This window comes from Psammomys obesus, unplaced genomic scaffold, assembly GCF_907164565.1.
Source record: "Psammomys obesus unplaced genomic scaffold, mPsaObe1.curated_primary_1811, whole genome shotgun sequence".
NCBI lineage: Eukaryota > Metazoa > Chordata > Mammalia > Rodentia > Muridae > Psammomys > Psammomys obesus.
The window spans coordinates 9,488,522-9,513,394 of NW_026585504.1; the positions used below are offsets into that span (position 1 = coordinate 9,488,522).

The following is a 24,873-nucleotide window of genomic DNA, read 5'->3' on the forward strand; positions in this document are numbered from 1 at the left end:
TGTGCTTTGTCATTAAATCATTATCACTGACTTACATCGCTAAGGTGTGTATGTCTCACAGACGGCCTGTATGATGAGTCTGCAGCACAGAAGACAGGTCCTGCTCACTAAGGGCGGCATGGAGGCCGCACACTGCCATCACAGGGGCCTAGAAACTGCAGGCTTTAAAGGTCAATGTCTCCTGCGGCGGGTTTCTACCATAATATATTTCATAAGTACCAAGTTATTTTCCAAAACAATTTATACTTATTTTGTATCTGTGTGTATGTAGAAGTCAGAGGGTAGCATGTGGGAGTTTGTTCTCTTTTTTCTACCATGTGGGTCCTGGATATTGAACTCAGGTCCTTGGCCTTAGTGGACGACACTTACCCACTGAGCCGTCTCTCCAGCCCAACATAATTTTTGTTTACACATGTGCGTGTCCAGCTCAGTGGTAGCGTGCTTCTTCAGCATGCACCAGGTCCTGAGTCTGCTCACTAGCACCGGGGAAACATTAAGCGTAAATGGCTCCGAGTGTAAGAATGTGACCCATGGAGCTCGAAGAGCTCGCCCAGCGGTCATGAGCACTGGCTGCCAACAGAGGACCAGGGTCCAGCTCTTAGCACCCATATGGCACACATATACACACACCAGCAGAAAAACAGTGCATATAAAAACAAGTCTATAAAAACAAATCATGGAGCCAGGCAGTGGTGCACGCCTTTAGTCCCAGCACCCAGGAAGCAGCGCAGGTGGCTCTTCTTGAGTTTGAGGCCAGTCTGGTCTCCAGGACACCCAGGGCTACACAAAGAAAACCTATCTTGAAACAAACAAACAAACAAACAAACAAACAAAAAAACCCAAACAGACAAAAAACCTGAAAGATTTACACAGTAATTTAGGGAAACTGTCCTTTCAAGTTACAAATTTTATGACTTGACACCCGCCCACTAACCTTCCCCCAGGAAACTAAATAACCACTTCCCAAAACAGTTTTAGAGTCTTTGTGTAGAAGAGACTCCTAAAACAATATTGGCTGTTGCACCGCCCTTGGTTGCCTGGCAGAACTTGGTTAAGACCACACTGCTGAGGACACCACACTTTAAACAAAGGACTTGAAGAAATCAAGCTGAACTGACCTTGAAGCCTGCACTTGAGGACCAGCTCTCAGAGTACCCCAAGGTGTTGTGCAAGCTGCCACGGGAGGAAAGCAATCAATAATCATGTCGGCTGTGGCACCTATAAACCACAATGAATAGCATGGCAAGACATCTCCAAAGTGCAATGGCAGCACTTATATCTTGGGGATAACCAACAGCTTTCTAACTGGACCAACCGGACTTAAACCACCCAACGGGAGGGAAACCATGGCTGGTAAACAGACTGCAAACCTAGTCAGCTACCCACAATGAGTGAGGTGGCACACCTAGAGGACCCACGACTGCCAGCAGAATTCCCAACTTCACTGTAAGTACCTATTTGCTGGTCAGTGTAGCTCTCACCTCATCAGAGAAGCTTGTTGAAGCAGATGGACACTATCACAAAAGGCCATCACTAGTCAAAATGCAGAGAACTGACTGGTGCTCAGCGCCAGTAATAGACCCATTACACAACCACTACACCTCAGGTGCAGGGACACCTTTGAAGAGGGCACATGGCATTTGCTATGAGATACGTGTCTTCTGTACATAGTCTTCTGTACATGACAACGAAGCTGTACCATAAAATCTCAAGACCTGAACAATGACACCACCAGTTGACATGACAGCACAGATGAGGATAATCTCCCACGGTCTCACCTCTAGATGATGAGCTACATGCAATTAATGGCTACTGAGAGAAGGGGTATCAGTCAGTAGTTAGCTCTAAAATCATATGAGCAACACTAAACTGACTCAGCAGGTTGTTTATATTTATGTATGTATGTGCATATGTGTGTGTGTGACATAACAGGTCATAAGTTTGAGAAAGCTGGGGAACATGAGAGGAATTAAGAGGATGGGGTGGAAACGATGTAAACAGAGGACTGTATGAAATTCTCAGAACAGACAAACATTGTGTAGTTTTGTTGATGTTCCTAGGAAGGTCAGAATGTTCCTACTTCACTGCTCTAGAAGGAAAGTGTGATTCCTAATGCAGTTCACTTTACAAGAACACTGGCTCACCTTGACTCTTCTACAGATTTTTGACAGAAGTCTGGGATTATTTAACTCTTGCTCTTGAGGTCTGAGTACCACATGAGGGGAGAGTAGAAATGAGTCCTAATCTATAGAATAAGTAAACTAAACCCCAAGTGAGCGTGGTGAATAAAGTACGTGTGAAAGCACCCGGGAGGCAAGAGGCAGGTGGATCTCTGAGTTCCAAGACAGCCAAAGGATACACAGGGAGACACTGTCTTAAAAAAGTTTTGATAAAAAAAAAAAAGACAAAACACAAGGTTTCAAATGATTTTTTTTCCTCATTAAGGTTTTAATGTAGATGTAAATGAATTCTTTTTAAAAAATTAAAGTTTCCATTTTTTTAGAATAAAGATTTAGTGCACAAATACAGCCCGAAGCCAACAGAAAAATAGTTTTGCCCTGTCATTTCCCTAAGAAAGCACTGCAGCTACCTAGAAGAGGCCAAAAGAAAAAGAAAAAACAAAACAAAACAAAAAAAACAACAAAAAAACCCACCCTTTCTAGGCTTTCACAGAAGGACATGTTAAACTATGTACCGCGATCTGATGTGCAAGAGTGCAATAAATATGTACAAATACATTCCTATCTGCGTTAGGTCATTCTAGAGTATTCATAGTGGATCGAGCTGGGACTGGAAATGAGAAAAGGCTACAGCAGTGAATAGGAAAATGAGGGTTACAGTGGTCTGATACCAATAGAATAATAAATGTCTGGCTAATGAATTATTTTAACTTTGGGGCAGACTAAAAAAGTTGTTTTGAAATAAATGATACCTGTAAGGAATGCTTACTATGATACCTGTTAAATGTCAGTTTTTTTCTTTTTTTCTTTTTTTTTCCTTTTTGATAAACAGCACTGACCTGAATTATATGGTGCTAGTAACACAGCCCCAGGGTTCTGGAACTCTTCTACACAGCCAGCGATCCGTTATCCTTGTAAGCATTAGGGGATGTGCTGCTGCAATCTGAAAAACCTAACAGGCCCACAGCCTCAGCTCTTTATGTGGCGACATCAGTCAGGCGTGGTCCCAGGGAAGTGTAAAAGAGGATGTAAGCTGCTGACGAGCGCACAGCAGACACAGAGATATCCGAGACGTCATGGTCATCAAACTTGAACCAGCGCTGCCTTGCTGCGTTTTTACAATAGGCAGTGTAGTGGCCTCCGTCCAGCCCGCCGTAGTGGTTCTGTAGCAAAACAAACAAACACTGAATCATTCCTTAGCATGAGTCAGTATTTTTGTGTTTCGGTGTTCTCACTCTTATGAGAAAGCACCTCCTGTTTTATTTTCTGCTTTAAAAACATCTTCAGTTCAACAAGATACTTACTGAAACAGAAAACAAGTTATATTTCTTCAAACTGTTCTTTGGACCAATAACATAGGGCGACAAGTCAAGATTCTCTAAGGGGAAATCCACGGATGTCTGCAGCTTCTGCTTCCACCTGCCGTCATAGGAAAAGCTGCAGAACAGATAGCACAGGGTCAGGCTGACAGAGAAAGACAGTGACTTGTCATCATTTAGCCCTAATTTTAGGAAGCTCTTCAAGTTTGTTTCAGATCTTAGGGCCAGTAAGATGCTCAGTGGGCAAAGTCCTCGCCATGCAAACCGGACGCCCAGGACACATGTAAGGGTGGCAGGAGAGAAGTGATTCTACAAAGCTGCCCTCCACATATATGGCATGACAAGTGTCTGCCTGCACTCCCAACAAATGGAGCAAAATTATTTTAATAAGGCCTGTTTTAGTAATGGCAAGACATGTTTCATTTCTTTCTCACGAAGAAGGAGATGTGAGCTGCAGATAGCAAACAATGTGTCCGAGATGGAAACTGAGAACAGCTGAGGCCTCCAGTTCCCAGGCCAGCTACAACACTGACTGTAAAGGTATGCAGGAAGGGCTGAAGGACAGCAACTCTAGAGCTGTGCCTGTACTCGGGGACACCACAACTAAAACGAGCTGCAGTGAGACCTGTGTTCAGCTCCTTTCAAGACCGACATCCAACTTTCTGTGTAATTACCTCACAATTATCATTTACAGTGTCAAGGGTCAAACCCAGTAGACATCGTGTATACAAAAATCACTACAATAATGAACGGCTTTCCAACAGCTCAATTCTCTATACAGTTGCCTTAGGGCCTCCAGGAATAATGTTCAATACTAACCACAACTTTTAACAACAGATCTGTATTTCCTGAAACACTTCTACACTGCCATTTATACTGGCACAATGCTCAAAGTGAAGCCGACAAACTTGTCAAAACTAAACTACAGAAAACTAAACATTCAATATTAAAACTGACATGAATTGGCTATGAATCTCCAATAATACAAAATAAATGCTTGCTTCAAAACAAAACAAAACAAAACAAAAACCATACTTCTCAACAAAGATGAAAATTTAGGGTTTTTTATAAAGCCAACTCAGGCTGGGTGTGGCGGTGTGCACCAGTACCGTCAGTGTTAGAGGAGTCCAAGGAAGACCGAGTCATGGCTGCCCTGAGGTATGTGGGTGAGAGCCTATCTCTAAACTGAAAATCCGAACTTCCCAGATGGATTACAGAGAGTCAAGAAGAGCCACACTGCAGCTCTCACTGCTGTGCTGGGCTGTGTGGGAACCTGTCCTTCCACTTGGTCTTTCCTGCCTTGACAATAATCGACTAAACCTCTGAACTGTAAGCCGGCCCCAATTAAATGTTTTCCTTTGTAAGAGCTACTGTGGTCATGGGGTCTCTTCACAGCAATGGAAACCCTAACTAAGACAGAAGTTGGAGACAGGCAATAGTCAATTTTTTTTATCTTAAAGTTAGACTTTAAAATCACAGCAGCTTTTCTCCCCCACCTTAAAATTTGCTTGGGCTGCTCAGACGGCTCAGCGGGCTCAAATGGTTGTGTATAGCCACAATGACCTGAGTTTAAGCTCTAGATCCCAGAAGGTGGCAGGAGGAAGCTGACTTCCAAGAGTTGTCCTCTGGCCCCCCACACATGAGCTAAAGCACACATACCCTAAACTCACACTTTTTTAAGAAAGCCTAATTTTATTTTACATTTTAATTTTTTTGACACAAGGTCTCATGAGGCCCAGGCTGGCCTTGAACTCTTGATCATCCTGCTTCCATTTCTCAAATGCTGAAATGACTGGTATGTGCTACCATGTTAGACATGATTAAAATAATTTTGCTATAGTTTATAATGTAAATGTTAGTCAAATTTTTTTTTATCATTTTATGTGTATGGATGCCTCGCCTGCATGTGTATCTGTGCACTACATGTGTGCCTAGTGCTCAGAGATGCCAAAAGAAGGCACCAGATCCCCTGGAACTGGAATTCCAGTTGTGAGCCACCGTGTGGGTGCTGGGAAATTGAACCCAGGTCCTCTGCAAGCAGCCATTGCTCTTAGCCACAGAACCATCTCTCCAACCCTTGAATGTTAATTTTAATCTGCTCACCTGTGTTGGAATTATACTGTGTAACATTTTTCACTTGATGTGATGTAAAATTTTATTATGTGAAATGCAATGATTTAGTTCCTTTAATTTTTTAAAGAAAAAAATGGAATCACATGGAATGACATGAAATAATAGCACTGTTACTCTGCCATCATGTCTGCCTTACAATCATTAGGTTTCCTTTAGGAGACGACATGTGCACACTATTTAGACATTACAGCTCCTCCATCAGATGAACCAAACAAGTAGGGAGATGTTACCGTTTCAGGTGGACGAGCAGCACAGGCGGCAGTTTCCAGATCTCTATCTTCTTTAGAGAGTCCCGCCGAGCTCGGCAATGGCTGCAGTAGAACCTGTTGTTATCTGTGAGCTTCTCTTCTTTGGAGAATAACCTAAGGCAGTCCTGGTGGGAATAAGAAGACCACAAACACACAGTGAATCGCTCACTAATGCAGTACGTGGAGGCCCTCTGCAGTTAAGAATGCTGACACACACCTCACTAAGGTGGTAAGCGTTTGATATAAGGAGGGATGCATTCAGCGTGCTGCAAAGAGTGGTGAGAATCACGGAAGAGGGGCAGAGGCAGGACAGCACGCACAGGGACCTCTACCTTAGCTCTGATGGGTCATGGCGGACTTTCAGGAAGTAAACACACAAGGTATCAACACAAGCTACTCTATCAGTTACACTGCTGTCATGTGGAAACCAACACGTCTGATCCCTAAGTATATAGAAAAAGTAGATCTAAGTTAACATCAGATACAACTTCCTAAGTTTGCTTTCAAAATGTTTAGGGATGGGTTTGGCAGAGGAGTGAAGCACTTATCCAGCATGCACAAAACTCCGTGTTCTAGCTGCACTTGCCGACATTTATGCCTACACTCCCAGCACTGCAGAGTCAGACAGATTTTGAGCTCAAGGCCAGTCTGAGCTGCACTACAAAACTCAAGGGCTATAGGCTCCAGAGATGGCTCAGCAGTTAGGAGTACTTGCTCTCACTGACCTGGGTTCAATTCCCAGCACCCACATGGCAGTTCACACCTGCCAGGTCTAGTTCCAGGGAATCCGATGCCCTCTTCTGGCCTCTGTGGGCACTGCATGCAGTGGGTGCACAGCAGCATGCTGGCAAAATACTCCTCCACATAAAATGGTAACGTAAACTCCCAGGGGCTAGGGTGGAGCTCATCTGTTTTCCTGTCAGGATGGGGCAGTGTTCTTTGCACACAATACAACAACACACTTTCTCCTCATCTTAACTTACCTGTAAAGTGCATTTACTTGTGGATGCTAGTGGCAAAGACAAATACATGAAAGCCTCGAATGTCCGAGACTTTTTTTGACAGGTGAGGCACTGCACTGTGGATTTGAACTGACCCTGGAAAAGTGCAACAATAATGGACTCATTGAGCTGCTTGTGTTTCTGCCAAGCATGTTCTGCTGCTTTAAAGTCATCAAGGTGATCGTTGTTCTCTTCCTTATGCCTCTTCCGATTGTCAGCCTAGGAGCAAGGGCAATTAAATTCTCTGTTAGTGTCTAAGAGTGTGGTGTTGACAGTTAAATAACACTAAGTAACATTTTATACATTCAGCTCCACTGAGGAGTTCTGACCTCAGTAAGTACTACAAAAAATTAATTTTACCCAAAACCCAAACCTACTTTACTGAAAGGATGTGGCTCAAACTTCTATTCTTTCCACTACTCCTCATTTTGTTTTGAGACAGGGCCTCACTATGTAGCTCTGGCTGCCCTAGAGCTCATTACGCAGACCAGGCTGGCTTCACATTCACAGATATCTGCCTGCCCCTGCCTCCCAAGTACTGGGATTAAAGGCGTGTGCCACCAAGCTGGGCCTCATAGCATCTTCTGGACTACTGCTATCTGAACTGCTTTGCGTATGAGGCCTGAACTTTTACTTCGGCCAGTGCTGTACCCACCCCACTGAGTCAAGAGCAGAAGCTGTTCTTTCAGTGTCAGTGCTGAGTGCAGAGACTCATAACTGGTTAATGTACTGAAAACAAATGACTGCATATCCTCCAGCCCAAGGCTCCCGGAGGAAGTGTGGAAGGAAGGGGAGAGGGGTGCATGACACAACTGTTTAGACTCTTAACCTCACAGCAGCTGTGGCTACACATCTGGCAAGACTGGGCCAGTACTATGGAAGGGCAAGGTGCTCATAGGTCCCCACACCTCCAAAGAGGATTTATACAGTTAATGATTGGATTGATGGAGGAAGGAGAGATTTTCTTACTGACATACTGCTAACAAGGTGCACGTGTTCCAGTAAACAAACTACAAACCTCCATCATGCTTCTGCAAGTATCATTAACAAAACTCATAGTTAAAAAAGGGAGGGGGGATTAAACAGAGTGGGAGGAGGCAAGAGAGTAAGGTGGAATAGACAGGCTTGAAATGTATTACCTACATGTATGAACATGTCACAATGAAGCACATTATTATACACAATATATACTGTTAACATTTTAAGTCAATGCCATGTTCTTAAAAGGTGACAACCTGGCATCAAAGATTTCACTTTTAATTACTGAGTGTGTATGCTATGTGGAGGGGCACAAGGCTAACAGTGCATCAGTTCTTTGAAGCTGCTTCTCTCTTGCCTCCTTGAGTTTTAAGGACCAAACTAAGGTCACCACGCTTGGCTCTGCCAGTGCTTTTACACAGTCTGAGCCCCAAAGGATGGTGTCGAAGAGAAAACATGTTGTGTAAGTAGGAACTAGGGTTTAAATTCAATAGATTCTATTTCACTGTGACAGGCTCATGCAGAAATTGACACACAGAGACACAGACACACACTCTACCCCTTGAGACGATCTCACTATGTAGCCCAGGATGTCTCTGAAGTAACACTCTCCCTGCCTCAGTCTCCTGAGTACTGTGACCTTAGGTGTGAGCCACCACATAGCTTCAACTTTCATACTTCTGTTCAGCTGAGCACCACAACCTTAAAGGCTTTCTGAAGGAGGTGACAGCTTGGTGCCAGGAGAGGCTGTACAGAGATGAAGGCAGTCCTTATGCAAAGAGGCTGCTTTAGTAAAAGCAATGTGCATGCACCACTTGGTTTACATGGAACGATTCTTATTTTGGGAGAAAAGTCTAAGAACACTAGAGAATAACACACACAACACATATTTTTCAAATCCCAGCTGCACATTCCTAATCTGAGAATCCAAAATATGGCATGCTGCCACAAGTGGAAAATTATACCCCCTGAGAAAAAAAAAATCATCAAATTATTCAAAAATATTATAAAAATTTTACTTCAAGATATGTACCTATATTGAGACAAGGTTCCCATAAACGCAAATATTCGGGGTTGTTCTGGGGAGCTCAGCACACAGCACAGTCGTGCCGTATGCTTTACTGTATGAGTAAGGGGATAGTGAAAGTGGAGGTGAGCGGCTCAGGGGCCACTTGTACCTTATTTAGATCCTCGTGGAGGCCGTCCATGAGGAACAGCAACAGTTCTTGTGAATCTTGCTGGCTGGACCCCGCAAACTGGTCATTAATCTTCCCAATGGTGACTTTAAAGTCCTTTGGACTGATATATCTATACTGTCCTGTCCACAGCGCTTTCATGATTATACCAAATTCTTCTGCTACTTCACCTTTATGCCCCAACAAATTTGACCTGTACAAGTTATATTACCAAAAATAAAGGAAAAAGATTTTAAAGTTACAGTGGAGTCTTCATGTCAGCAAAAAACTATACACATAACACACAAAGGGATTACTCACCTGCAGGCTTGGACCAAAACACATCTGACCTGACTTTGCTGGGGTCTTCCAACTCACTTCCTTATCCTGGCTGTAGCCCTGCTCCTCACCACTCATCAACAGGCTGCAGCCAAAGACGGAGGAGGTGTAACCCTGACAGTGTGTCTGCCATCTTGGTCTCTTTTACTAACTTGACTCCTCTGAAGCTGAGGAGTATTACACACAGTCTAGGAATAGGCCCTTAAGGGGCTAGAGAGGTGGCTCTGTGTTACTTAAAAGGAACTGTTTCTGTTGAAGAATACCCAGGCTTGATTCCTGGCACCCAGATGGTAGCTCACAACTGTCCATAGCTTCAGTTCCTGGGGGATCTGATGTTCTCTTCTGGCCTCCTCAGGTACCTACACTCACACATGCACATACACAATAAAAAATAAATATGAGCCGGGCACAATGGTAAACGCCTGTAATCCCAGCACTCCGGGAGGCAGAGGCAGGCAGATCTCTGTGAGTTTAAGGCTAGCCTGGTCTACAGAGAGTCCAGGACAGCCTAGACTCTACAGGGAAATTCTTTCTTGAAAAAAAACAAACAAACAAAAACTAAATAAAATAAAAATGAAAAGAAGACCTAGTGACTGGGTGTGCTGAAAAAGGGCACTATGAAGGGGCTCACCCCATGCCCTTTGCCTCTGCCATGCTGTGACAGCACAGGGTCCTGATGAGATACTGGCAAGCTCATCTTGTACTCTCAATCTCTAAAACTATGGAAAATAAGCTCAGCAGGTAAAGGTGCCCACTGTGTGAGATGACAACCTGACTTAATTCTGGAGTCTACACTAGGGAGCCAATTTCTGGACATTGTCCTTGACGACCTTCACATGTTGTGAATATCCACACTCTGATTTGTGAATATCCACACACACAAAATTGTACAAATTAAAATTCTTCTATGTAAACAAACATACATTACCTTGTATTGGGTTCTTCATTGTAGTGGTACAAAACAAAGTAAGACATAGAAATTATGGTTAAACTGCATTTTCACCAGTGTACTGTAGAAGTGAAATGTTACTTTACCTGTTGATATCATCCTGGTAGCAGTTTCGATTGAAATAATCAGCCAAATGTGGAGCATTACACAGGCACTGCAATATCGAATTCATGTAACAAGTATTTCCCAAATTACGAAGTCCAGTAAGAGCTGGTCCAGATCCTCCAAAAACAGGATTGAGGTTCCGAATCTGAGAAGCAGAAAGCCTCGAGATCTCGGCTTTAGGATAACATGGTGGCCTAAGGAGGAAAAACAAGATACCTTATGCAAGAGCATCTCAAATTGAGTCCACGCTGAGGATGGCAGACAGCTGGAGCAGCTGTGCCATGATAATCTTGCTCACAATCCACAGGCTAAACCCCTGTATTCTCGAAGACATTAAGCAATTAGGTTAACTCTGTGTTCTGGTAGCCTCTTGTGAAATGCATGCCTACAGCTTTTCCTGTGAATGCTGAGTTCTAGAGGTAGTCCAGTGTCCACAGACTCAGCTACTGCCCAATGGGAGAAAGCTCTTTCAATCATCTCCAAGTGGCCCAGATAGGTTAGCATTCTCTAACCAGAACATTAGAGAATTAAAAATTATAAAATCATATACAATTATAAATTCTACATTAATTTAGAAGGACAAATATTTAGTGTCTCTCTCACATGTACATCCCAGCTGCTAAATGTTAAATAGTGTATTTAAGAGGCAGTAGGGTGCAAGGCATGGTGGCGCACACCGGTGGCCCCAGCACCTAGGGAGGCAGAGGCAGGCAAATGTGAGTTAGAGGCCAGCCTGGTCTACAAAATGTGTCAAGGGCAGCCAGGGCTACACAGAGAAACCCTGTCTCAAAAAACCAAAACAAACAAACAAACAAATAAATAATAAACTCACTAGAAAAAAGAAAGTTTAAGGGCATAAGGGAGAGGCACAACAGAACACATGAGATATTTAAAGGACTACAGGAGGCAGAAGGGAGCAGTAAGGATGCTGGTGGTTTGGGGTGGGCTGATGGAGGGTAGGGACAGTCTGAACTGAGTATGTGCACACATTTTTCTTGTAACTATTTACTCAATAGTGTATCTGCACAGCATGTACACTACAGTACATATTAGCTACTTAAAAAATAAAGAGGCAGATATTTATGCTCTTGTAAATAAAATAAATTATCCATAAATAAAAGTTTATTCCAACCACAGAACAGGTTTCAAAGGAGGCAAGGTTATCTGGATACTATTACCTAACTATGCCTGTGGCCACTAAGTCACACAAGGATGGCCACATTTAAATTAAATTAATTTAAAGCCTTGATGGACAGCATGGAGTGTCGCTGGGCACTGCGAAGATGAAGGTCCCCCTGGCCTCCTGTGCACGTGGTCAGAGTGCCGCAGTCAAGGGCCTGACTAGTTCACAGTCCCTTGTCCTTCTGACCCCACTTAATGTTCCCTGCCTCTGAGGGACCACGGAAAACACGCCAAACCATCACAATTTTCTCTACATGCTCTTTCTCGGTTCATATAGTCTTTTATAAAAGATACATCAACCGTTTATGAGAGAGCTCCAAAACATTGCCAAATGAATAAACTTTAATAACATTATGACATAAGGATTTCTAACATTTGAATTGTACAAATTCCAAAAGCTCTTTCAAATAGGTCTCTCTCTGGCAACATGAATTCTCAAGGAGGTGACCAATTACTTCCTTAGGATATGTCAGAAAAATAAACTGAAAATCCTTAGTAATTAACAAATAGTATATAATACATTAAAAAAAACCCAAAATGAATAAAGTGTAATTAATAATAATAAAAAAATAAAAAATAAAAAAACCCAACCCTGTCCCTCATTTATATAAACAACAAATTTCAGTATCCAAGATCTCTGTAGGAACTGTATATAAGAATATTCCATGCCTGAGATAAAATGTTAGGTGTCTGCATTCACTTGTGCACCCCTTCTTGTTTCCTTTAAACCATTTCTGATTATTCACAATACCCGATACAATGTAAATAGCTGTTACGCTATGTTAAAAAATGCATACACACAAACACACACACTTTCCTTAATAAAATTAAAAAAATTATGATCTATGGAAGAGGGGTGGAGGCTTGGGGTATGATGCCGTGAAAGTGCTGTAACAATATATGTAACACTTTCATGTCTGTATCAGTACTGAATACATTAATCTTCTCATGCATTAAGTTAGCATTTGGGGAGAAAGCCAAGGACATCTCATTTGCTTCTTATTTTTCCTTCTGTTCAAGGCTGTAACCTTTACGTGGTAACATTCAGACAGGTTTAAACCCATGACACTGCTTACTTGTTTTCCCGGTTGACTGTCGGGGTCACTGCTGGCCTCCTCTTTTCCTCCTCCTGCAGGGCCTGAGTGATGTCTGGCGAGGAGTAGGAGCGTTTCAGTTTGGATGGCTCCCTGTCACGCTCAGCAGGGATCTGGGGCTTGACTTTGTGAGTAGGAGGAGTGGAAGGAGGTGCAGAGGAAGGAGCCATTTCAGGTGGGTACATATGAACCGTGTTGGTGGGTGAGTGATAGTAACGGAAGGTCCCAGTGATCGGATCAAGAAACTTGGAAAAGTAAAACAAACAAAAAAGTTAAAAAAAATTTCATACAAATTAAAAAGTGCACTGCAAAATTTACTTCTGGCTTAAAATGTGTGTGCGCTAAGGACTGAAGCTAGAGCCTTAAGTTTGTTAAGCACAAACTTTATATTACTGTAGTCCCTAAAATAATTTGAATAAAAGTGATAATCATTTTGCACTTTCAAAGAAATTTAGGCTTGCTTTAACAGATATGCCAGGGTGGTCATATATTACAGTCAGTATCTAAGGCCAGGTACTGGGAGATCTCACCCTGTTGTAATTAGGGGAAGAGTTTAAGTTCTCTATATCAAAGAGGAAATTGCCAACTTGAGAGCTACTTTAAAAAATTCAGTAACGTGTATTTCAATGTAGAATTCTGACGTTTACCTTGGCCCAGCCGGAAGGCAGTCCTGGCACAATTCTCCCCATTTCTTCACTTCGTGCTCTTGTCAAAGGTTCTCGCTGAGCCTAGTTTAAAAAACAATAATCTGATTTTCCAATTAAAAATTTCCACTCATGAACTTAAAGTACTTATGCCGAAGAGTCAAAACAAGCCTGTCTCGATGACCTGTAATATTTCTGAAGGCAGCATCAAAGATGAAGGCAGTTGGTTTAGTGTTTCTCAAAATCTACTCTATCAAGGGTTAGAGGACTGAAACAACAGGAGAAATGCAGTAGCACTTCTAGAGCTGAGAAGCCACAGGAAGGAGGGAATGTGACTCCAGATGCTAGGGAGGAGGGGGAAGAGGAGATGTAACTATCCTTAAATAATTATTACTATGCACAGAGGCTAGAGAACATTCAAGAGTTATAGACTCTTCGGAACACTCACTGAGAGCTGTCTACAGCAGAAATTCCCAAGACTTTAACAAAGCTGTTACTTGTGCAGTCACTGTGTTTGCCACAACTGAAATGAGTGTGCACGTAAGCCTGGTGGTGAGTATACTACAGTAGGGAGGTGGCTTTCCATGGTGGTTGGTAAGGATAAAGAGCAATGGAGCTAAATAAGAAAACCCATCAGATCATTATCTCATGACCTATTTTAAACCATTTTGCCCTCCTAACACAGCTTCTTCTATATCCATTTACAAAATCATGTAGTATTTATGTAAAGAAATACAGGTCAGCATACTTAAGCAGCAGCCTCTATAGGGACTGCAAATGCTTCTATCTTCAGAAGCTTCTCTGTAAGACTCCCTTAAGTAAATGAAAGACAATACCCAAAGTAGAGAAAATAGTTACAAATATTACTGCAAATAAAGGATTTTATCCAGAACATTATAAATTCACACAGCTCAGTCAAAACTGGCAATCGAATTTAAAAGTCAGCTATGATTTCAGCAAAGACAGATAAGCTAGGTCTGATAGTGATTCCCTGTCATCTCAGCTCTTAGAATGCAGAGGCAACAAGGTCATGAGCTCAAGATCACTCTGGGCTCTATAAAATGGTCTCAGAATACCAAAAGCAAAGATAAACATCAAAGGCTACTCTATTGATATGGAAGAAAGTTGTTAAGAGACATCAGTGTCATTAGGTATAAAACCAGCAGTTGCATTGAAAAACATTTTGGTAAGATTTTTGTTGCTGTTTGGTTTTTGTTTTTAAGTTCCTTTCTTTTTGTTTTTTGTTTTTGTTTTTAAGACAGAATTTCTCTGTGTAGCCCTGGCTGTCTTGGAACTCTCTGTAGAGCAGGCCGGAATTATAGAGATCTGCCTGCTTCTGCCTTTGCGCTTTTAAGTTTGTTGTTTTCTTTTGTTTTATTTGAGACAAGGTTTCTCTGTGTAGCCTCAGTTGTCCTGTACTCACTTTGTAGACCAGGGTGGCCTCTAACTCACAAAGATCAGCCTCCCAGAGCGCTAGGAATTCTACTCAAGTATTCACTCGAAAGTAACAAATACCAAGACACAAATATTCACAGTAGCATTATTTAAAATAACTCCAAGAAGCAATGCAAATCTCTACATAATTCAAACTGACATGTGCAGAATGTACAAAGCATGTAACACTTAACTACACAAAGGAACCAACTATTAGTGCATGCTACAGCACACATATAGAAAACTCTGCTGGATAAGGGGTTAGAGACATAACAGTGGTTAAGCGCACTGGCTGCTCTTCCAGAGGACCTGGGTTTGCTTCCCAAGCACCCACATGAAGGCTTACTCCAGTCCAAAAGAATGTGCTCCTCTGCTCTCCTTACAAGCAGCACACACATGGGGAACAGACATACAAGCGGTGGTTCACAATCTGAGGGGCCTGAGCCCTTTGGGGGTCAAATACCAAATATCCTGTATATTAGATATTGACATCAAAATTCCTAACAGTAGCAAAATTACAATTATGAAGTACGAACAAAATAATTTTATGGTTGGCGGTAACCACAACATGAGGAACTGTATTAAAGTCGCAGCATTGGGAAGATTAAGACCCACTGTGCTAGATGAAAGAAGTCAGCTGTTGAAGACTTGTCTCAGAGAAGCCAGTCAATGGAGATAGCAGATTCATGTTGTCTGGAGCTTCAGGATGGACTAGAGATGCGCACAGTAATCTTTTGATGTTGTGAAAATGTTCTAGATTGGATTATGTTAATAACTTCATGTACTCTGTAAAAAATTTTTTCTTGTGTTTTCTTTGAGACAGGGTCTCTCTATGTAGTCCTGGCTATTCTGGCACTTGCTATGTAGACCAGAATGGCCTTAAACTCAGATTGCCTGCCTCTGCCTCCCCAGTGCTACGATTAAAGGCATACGCCACCATACCCAGCAAATCTGTAAATTCTTCTGTCTCTGAATGACTGTATGTTACAAACAGGTAAGTTTTATAATATGCAAATTATATGTCAATTAAGCTATTATCATATCCATCAAATTGAAAATAAAAACAAAGAAAAAAACCCTTGATGTCTCTCTGAAAAGTATATTTTATTTACTGTCATGTTTAAATTAACACTTGCTGAGTTCATCTGGGATTTCCTACCACTAAAGAGAAAAATGAATCAGTGAAGAAAAAGAAAAAAAGTAGAATGTGAAGCACTGATTTCAATATAGTATAAGATGTTAATTACTACTGTCTATTTACCAGGCTCTCTCTCATAGACTCCACTGCTTACATCCTATATGGTTTTCATTAACTTGAAAAGGGCTCTCAAGGCTCTAATGCATTTTAAATGTAGGCAAGAAAATGATGAAAACAGAAACTTAAACAGATCATAATGAAAACAGAAGGTCTATTTATCAATAAAAACTTTTTTACATTGTGTTTGCATGCGTATGTGCTCAGTGCGTGTGTGCTGCAGCTCAAGTGCAAGTCAAAAACAACTTGAAGGAGCTGGCTCTCTCCCCACACGTCATAATCCTGAGAGCCATTTAGGCTTGTAGAGATATTTATGGCCCCTCAAATGACTCCACAAACACTTAAGTTCTAAAGACTGACTCTAAGACAGGAAGAGGGAAACAGGTTGTCTTTCCAATTTCACTACCTGTGGAATTTTAGGCACACAACAACCTCTGAGCTCAGTTTCACCTTATGGGGTTACCACTGTGAATAAGAAATGCTGGCAAATACTCGGTCTACCTTGAGTGTTTTGAAGTATTTAAATTGTATCTTAAGTAAGCATTTCATCCCACTGCAGCTATTTGGGAAGTTTTCACACAGGGGCTGTATTCTGCTAGCTTTACTCAGAGGGAACTCGGGGGCTTCAGCGACACTGAGTGAAGTGAGGGTACAGGCATGTGCAGTACACCCAGCTGGCAGGGACTTTTCCCCACACACAGGGAGGTCAGCACGCATTACCTGAACATAGTAATAACATGGACTGTTAATTTGGAAAGCGTGTCTGAAGTACTTTTTGAAAGGTATAAAATCTGACACTTTGTGAGGTAGCATTTCTGTACTACCAGAACTGCTTTCTACTTCCTTGTATGTGAAAGTGAGCTGTCAGTGCTCCTGCTGCTACACAGTATTCAAAAGGACACTGTTAACTGCACAATGAAAAAAATTAAAAGTGTATCATTCCATGAACATACCCTCCAAAATTAAGTCAATCAACTTTTGAGTATGTAGTCAAGGGTAGAAAAAAGTAACGCTCATTTAGAATGCACTGCAAGAAACAAAATCACACTGACCTGACCAAAAACACGATTATATGCAAAGATAGATGTCAGGCTATTGATGTCAATGACTACAGTCTTTGTAGACAAAAAACACCTTAACCTATTGGCACCTTACTTGTCCACATGAGACTATATTTTATCGTGTCTTTTGATGGTCACACACCAAACACAGAAATAAATATAGCTACTTCTGCATTAATTAAAGATATATGACATTTTACAGACAACAAATTCTATTGCCAACCAATCATTTCATGCATGTCATCACAGTCTTCAAAGGAGAGCAAAGAAGCAAATAAATACCAATGGATCAGGACATTCTTTCACCGCTATAGCACTGCTCTGAAGGCCTGCACTGTTTGTGGACGGCTACTGTGTCAGCATCTTACACACTTCCCTGCTTGTTTTACCTACCTTGCCTGCACTCAGCTCTACCGACATGGATGCAGGGGACACATCTGCTGGCCTCTTCTGTGCTTCTGGCGTGGGACACCGTTTCCCTTCCACAGACACCTTGGCATCGGCAGCCTCGTGTTCACTCTTACTTTGTATTTTCGTTCCTGTGGCTTCCTGGGTCCTGTCTGCCAAGGGCTCTTTGTCTTCCATCTTGGTCTGTTTGCTGTCTCTCTTCTCCAGTCCGTCCTTTGCGCTGGGTTGACTCTCAGTGATGTCATGTTCTTCCACGTCCTGTGTCTTTCCAGCTTTGCGCTCTTGTTCCTCTCTCCTCACCTTTTCTTTCTGTTCCTTCTGCTGCCTTTCCCAAAGTTCCTTCTCCTGCTTATTTTTCTCCATGAGAAGGGTGGTTTCTTCATGAATACGAGCCTTTTCTTCATCTGTTAACATGATAGTTGGAGAGGGAAACACTGGCTTGGTGGACCGATCAGGAAGAAGTTTTCCACTCTGATCTGTATTTTCAGATTTTATTCTATGATCTTCGGGCAACTTAACTGCTGTTTTTTTTGTACGATCAACCTAGAGAAATACAAACAGAACAAAATGTGCTTTTTGAGTCTTGTTTTTGAGGCAAGGTCCTGCATATAGGCCAAGCTGGCCTCAAACCTGCAATCCTCCTGCCTCAGCAAGATTTAAGTGTATTACTTCAGTTTGCAATGAAGGGTTACTATGTCTCAATGCTCACCCACAACTACAGAACTGAGCCCTGCCAGAGAAGTCTGCACCTCCACTCCTACAAACCCACCCACCCACAGCTCCCCATCTCCACATAAGCACCCCATAATACCTCACATCCAACAGGGCCAAAATGAATGTGTGCTGCCTACAAACATGGAGCTTTGCGTCACTCTCCACGCAGCTCTATAAACCTGACAGTTGTAGGCCATGTTCTCGGCACAGCTTTCTCATGTCTGGTGAAATTCCTTTCAGCTTCACCTCCACCTCTCAGACTGCCTGGAAGCCTGTGCCTAACGTCATTCTCTCTTCCAGAACTCCAGCAAAGGCTCGAACTGCCTGCTCCCGTTTCTGTCCCGTCACATCACATGTGCCCAGCATGTATGTGAAAGTTAAAGGACCATTTTGTAGAGTTGATTCTTCCTCCCACCTCTGTAGAACCCTTTCTAGGAATCAAGTTCAAGTCAGCAGGTTCATCTGTCAAGAGCCTTTCCCTGTCCAGCCACACACCCACCCAATCATTTTCAAACAAATCTGACCATGTTTCTCTTTTGTTAAAAATCCTATTTTAAATTGCCACTTATTATACATTATACTTGTAGTGAACATACATATACTTATGTAATACACCTACACACAAAATGAATAAGTGAATTAAAAACACACTTTACCAAAGCCCGCCTACTTTTCATTCTTTGATACTTGAACATTTTTATTATTTTGTGTGTGCATGCTACACGTGAGCATGAATGCAGAGTCAGGAAGTTGGGTCTCTTGTGTAAGTGCCTGTACCCACTACACCAACTCCCAGCCCTATTCTACTGTTTAAAAGACATTATTAATTTTATTTATTTGGTGGTAGGGAGGTCAGAAGACAACTTTCAGGAGTTGCTTCTCTCCTTCTACCATATGGGTCCTAGGTCTCAAACTCAAGTCCTCTTGGCTACTAAGCCATCTTACTTTTTGAGACATGTTCTTTCATTAAGTCTATAGCTCACTCATCAGAGTAGATTGTCTGGCCAGTAAGTCCCTTTCTCTGGCCTCTCCAGGACTGGGATTACAGGTGTGTGATGCTGCACGTGGCTTTCATGTGGCTTTTTACTGACTCACCTGGCTCCCCAGCCCCACATCTGATTAAGAAAGCTGCCATACCCCTAGAACGTGAGTCCTAAGAGCACTTCAGCTCCTCTAGCAACCTTCTTCAGGAGATTCTCATTAGCTGCCTTTCTCAATCCCTGAGCGGGCTGAATTCTAACCATTTCTATTTAATAGCATACTAACGTACAATATTGTAGGGAGTAACCCTAACATTTCTTGAAAATACAGTGTGCTGAAACAGCATGGAGAACTTAACATCTGCCAGTAATGACCTACACAGCATGCCTATAAAATGAATTTTATGTTTCCAATAATACAAAGTTAGTAAAGAAAACTAAATCCCAATTTATTTTCACTTTTATTTTTGCCCTTTCACATTTTCTTTTTTATTATTATCATTTATTACAATTTGTTCAATTTGTATCCTGGCTGTGTCCCCCTCCCTCGTCTCCTCCCAATCCCACTCTTCCCCCTATGCCCCTCCCCTAGTCCACTGATTGGGAGGTCCTCCTCCCCTGATGCTAGCCTATCAGGTCTCATCAGGACTGGCTGTATTATCTTCTTCTGTGGCTTGGTAAGGCAGCATCCCCCAGGGGGAAGTGATCAGAGAGCCTACCACTTAGTTCACGCTAGAGAAAGCCCCTGCTCCCCTTATTAGGGACCCCACTTGGAGACTGAGTCTATGGGCTACATCTGAGCCGGAGTTTTAGGTCCTTTCCATGCATGGTCCTTGGTTGGGGTATCGGGTGTCTACAGGGGCCCCAGGGCTCAGTGTTTTTGGCTGTATTGATCGCCTTTTGGAGCTCCTGTCCCCTCCAGGTCTTTCTATCACCCCCTTCTTTCAAATAAACAAATAAATCCCTCAAATAAACATAATCCCCCACCCTTCTGTACAATTGAGAATGAAGTAGGAAGAACCACTGTGGAGATGGAGCCAATAGTGGAGAAGGAACCAAAACCAAAGCTAGCTAGCTATCCCTATCTGGTGGTTCACCTACCCTTCCCCAGTCTGAAAAGCACTACACTTTACTATCTTCAACTTATAATTCCTTCTTCAGTTCCTTGTACCTATAGGACAAAGATCAAATCAGATCCAAGTCTCTTTTGCTGTCTGTCTTTCTAGTCTCATGGTGTTGTCATGGTGCTCTCTTCAACACAGACCCTCACCTCTCCAGGTCTCTGGCCTTCTGGCCCCCAGTCATTCAGTTTTCCACTTGTCTTTGTATCTGCACACCCCACTGAGCTCTTAAGAGCCCAGAAAGCTGATGCTTCTCCATAAATAAATAAATGCATGCCCTCGGTTTCCTGCTCTGCTCTCTGGCTGCTAGAACAATGTCGCACTATTTTACGACTGTGCTCTACACAGGTGTCTCGTGGCTCTACAGGGAATCCACCACCTTAATTTCATATAAAAATTTCCTCAAATGTTTCTCAGATTTCTGAGTGCAAAGGACCTCAAAATATATTGGAAAAACTATACATTTCTCAGTTATATTGGTATACAAAAGATTTAGAATTCAATTTATGTCAACTAACTTAAAGACATACAATAATATACCTTCTCTTTATAATTTCTTACATTTAGATTTTAAGGAAACTTACTTCTTAAGAGTTTATCTGTGGTGGTACATGCCTTTAATCTCAGCACTTGGGAGGCAGAGGCAGACAGATCACTGTAAGTTTGAGGCCAGCCTGGTCTAAAGTGAGTTCAAGACAGCCAAGGCTACACAGAAAACCCTATCTCAAAAACAAAACAAAACAAAACAAAACAAAAAAGAGTCAATCTGAAATTCAGATAACCTTAAAAAATGAAGACACTGACTTTCAACAGGTCTAAAGAAATCCACATCATCTACCTCAAATGTTAAGTATTACCTAAGGAAAAATGAATACTACACATTCATATTGAGTAAGACACAGGTAAGTTTTATTATTTTTTAGTCAAAGAGAACCTAAACTCTAAAGAGAACAAAAAACTCTAAATTTTCATTTGAATATATTCGCTATTGTTTGCTACTGTTAACATTTCAAACTCCAATGAAAGAGAACTAAAATGATGCTTTAAAACCTGACACTTCCCATCTCTCATGTGCAAAAGCAGGCAAATCACTCTCCGCAGTGAAGGGCCCATCCTCCACAGTGACAGACTCACCTTCCACAGTGATGGGCTCCACATTGAATGCTCTGTCTGTAAAAGTCTGCCCCTGCCCTGAGCACGTAAAAATTTTTCTTATCATTGCTCTGACACTAAGGCATCACCAAGCATCAGAAGTAATGAGAGGACTTAAACTCTTGAGTGATGTGTGGGTGTTATGGAGAGGCTGAACATTTGCTAACTGTGTCCTCCTCATGGAGTCCTGGAAGTAAGCTGTAGCAGACACTTGAGGGCAGCTGTGCCAGTCAAATCACAGCTCAGGGTCACCAGCTGTGTCCTCCCAGTTACTTCGGGACACAGCTGTTGCTATAGGTTGTGGGATACAATCTATAGCAGCTAGCTTTGAAATCTTATAAGTGATATAATAAAGCCATGGCAATGGGGATGAATTATAAAAGCTTTTTGTAAAACTAAAGGTGCCAAGGTGTACAGATCCTTCTGAAGTTTCCTAAGGTATCAGAGGCAATACATATTATGTATACACATGAGTATTATGTGTCAATATATTAAAACAAAAGAATAAAGTTAGTAAAAAGACAAAAAACAAGACAATACCTGTGGAACAGTCTTTGTAGCAGGCACTGGCTGAATTATGGGTGAAGCTTCGGCTTTGGGAGCAGCACTAGGTCCAGCTAGAGCTGACAGGTTCAGTGGTCTCAGTCTTTCATCTTGACTAGTTATCAACTGTGTATTTACATCTACTTCTAGAAGTGGAGGCGGCATCTGGGCAGGAAGTTTGGAAGGAACTGGTTCTTCCAGTGAGGGATAAGTAAAATCCACTAAAATCCCCAAAAGAACAATACATTTTTTTAAGAACAGCAAACTCCATACACAGTAATTATGTGTTGTGCATATTATACATGATAGCTAAATGGGAATGAAATGGCAATCACTACAGTCTTAAAAGAAAACAAGAACTCCTGGTCTATACTGTTTTGCCTAAAAACAAACTGGCATTTACTAGGACAAAGGCATATACAAGCAAGGTTTCTCTGAACATATCAGTGTTTTATTACTGAAGCAATTTTAAGCAAATTTTCACATACATACATGAGACAGACACCTCTTCAGTTCTGCTCCGAGGGGGTGGGGTGACCTTAGCATTTGTTGTATACTGTGGATAGCAAAGGAGCCAATTTTCATAGCCGCCCTCCAAAACCAAAGGCTCATGGCGCAGGACAGTTTTACTTTCCCACTACAAAGTAAGAATAGAATATTTTTAAGATGGTAGCAGTTTCTTGACAGCAAAAACCACAAACCACAAGTAGCCCAAATGTAGAACTGTTCCCTGTCAAGCAAAATTAAAACAAAGATTAAATTAGATTAAATTAGATTAAAAAGATTAAATTAGAAATCCACCATTAAATGATACAAATTTAAGAACCAAGAAACAATCTATGATTAGAAGGAAACTTATAATACAAGACCAAACCTACATAAACCTGGAGATATCAAGTTAACATTCCAAAAGGTTATTCCTAGTCTCCCACATATATACACACTTTTCAAAAACTATTTTTATAAAATAATAAACCTTTTTTATTTGTTTGTTTGGTTTTTTAAGACAGGGTTTCTCTGTGTAACAGCCCTGGCTGTTCTGGAATTCACTTTGTAGACCAGGCTGGCCTCAAACTCAGAGATCCATCCCCCTGCCTCCAGAGTTCTGGGATTAAAGGTGTGTGCTACCACACCCAGCCCCAAATAATGAAACTCTTAATTTGCTTTCTCTTTTACAAGGATCTCATTAACAGTTGTATCATTTAAAATGATTACTACTCTGTGTGTTCGTGCGTGTGTATACAGATAACTCAAAATTTAATCAATCATTTAAACAACTCTGATCACTGCCCCTCACCATGCTATAATAAACACCAAAGATAAGCACACATGCCATCACCCAAAAACGGAATTTCCAAAAATGGAATAGCTGAGCCCAGGTTCAACAATACCTTATGACTTTCAATACTAAATATCCACCTCCAAGATGGTTACTGAATATAACTTTCCTGGGGGTACAGTTGGTTTAAAAGTCTAACAGAGACAGTCAAAACAACCAGTCTCCATTATTTTCCAACAATAGACAAAACTGCAGTGAGGAGAGAGCTGCCAACCTTGAAAAGTGCATCTTTCAGACTCCGCAGCGTGGTCCCCAGCAGTAGATCTTTTGCAGAACTAAACCAGTCGAGAAGTACTACATAGTCCACACTCCCCCTCTTTTTCCAAGTGTCTTTAGAATCATCGGAGAGGTTTGCTTCAATCCAACTAGCAGTTACTCTGAAAGAATGAGCATTTGTAGTGAGGCAAAGTTGAGAAATGATCCTCGTCCACTCTGAGCCACACCAGGACAAACTTCCTCAAGTTAGGTTCCACATTAAGATAATAACTAGCCCAAGATATTTTACTGCACCCCAGTACTGCATGTTACTGCTTTCAGTAATTATTAGAGAGGGAAAGAAAGAAACTTAATTCTAACCCTCTTAAGAAAAAAAAAAAAAGGTGGGGGGAGGGGCAGCAAAACTGAAAGCAGGAAATTACCGGAATACCTTTCTCAGTCAAATCTAAACTAGAAAACCATCTCAGATACATTCCTGGTATTTAAGGTCACTTCTCTCTATACATGAAAAAACTAAACAGCAAGATTTAATTTAACCAGCAAGCACAGTGTGCCAGATACTGTTCTATACGCTTCAGATCTCACTCCCCACAGCAGTATAATCAGGAGACATGACCGTCTATCTCATAGCTGAGGAAATATACCACATAGAGCTCCTGCAACCTGTCTGAGATTGCAGCTCAGGCCCATGCTTAGGTCTTCTCACTAGCATGTTCCCAACTACACAGGAGACACAGTGTTCAGCTAATCTTTTGCTCATGTGGAAGCTCCTGTCCTTAACACAGCCTGTTACACAGACCCCAATCCTGTTACTTCATCCTTCTCTTCTCCACCTGCTTGATCCCTTTGCTCATTCATACAGCCACTGGCTTGCAGGTCTTGGTTTTATTTAAGGGTGCTCCTGCTAACGGCCTCTATTCTTACTGTCCTCTCCGTCTGCTCCCCATCCTGACCTCAGAAGATGCACCTCCCATCTCCCCTATGTATTCACACTTGCTAAGAACTTTTCTGTGAGTCTTTCTTGAACTAAATTTTAGGGTCTACTCCTAGACAGAAAGACAGACCTTCAAACTGACATATGGACAGAGAAACAGACAGACAGATGGATGGACAGACAGACACACACACATACATACACACACAAAGATATAGCCACCTACCCACCACACCTCACTAACACAAGGAATACTATATACTTTAATTTTTATTGTTTTTCTTGCCTATCTTATCTGCCTTTTAAAAAAAGTTCACAAAGGACTTTTATCTGTTCACTGGTTTAGCCTTAGCACTTAAAACCACAGTA

At 41.8% G+C, this 24,873-nt stretch overlaps 1 protein-coding gene across 1 annotated transcript in view; it reads right to left on the minus strand.

Moving 5' to 3' along the window:
- Nucleotides 1-2,424: 2,424 nt before the first annotated feature.
- Usp8 (ubiquitin specific peptidase 8) overlaps nt 2,425-24,873 on the minus strand; it is a 53,804-nt gene continuing 31,355 nt past the window's right edge. Inside the window, exons 8-19 of the mRNA XM_055619326.1 lie at nt 23,569-23,731; nt 22,508-22,652; nt 22,013-22,236; nt 17,491-18,048; nt 13,351-13,431; nt 12,686-12,948; nt 10,409-10,621; nt 9,038-9,248; nt 6,864-7,100; nt 5,863-6,005; nt 3,485-3,617; nt 2,425-3,343 (exon numbers count right to left, since the gene is read on the minus strand). Coding sequence (XP_055475301.1) covers nt 3,158-3,343; nt 3,485-3,617; nt 5,863-6,005; nt 6,864-7,100; nt 9,038-9,248; nt 10,409-10,621; nt 12,686-12,948; nt 13,351-13,431; nt 17,491-18,048; nt 22,013-22,236; nt 22,508-22,652; nt 23,569-23,731 — 2,557 coding nt within the window. The 3' untranslated portion in view covers nt 2,425-3,157. The remainder of the gene's footprint in view (nt 3,344-3,484; nt 3,618-5,862; nt 6,006-6,863; nt 7,101-9,037; nt 9,249-10,408; nt 10,622-12,685; nt 12,949-13,350; nt 13,432-17,490; nt 18,049-22,012; nt 22,237-22,507; nt 22,653-23,568; nt 23,732-24,873) is intronic.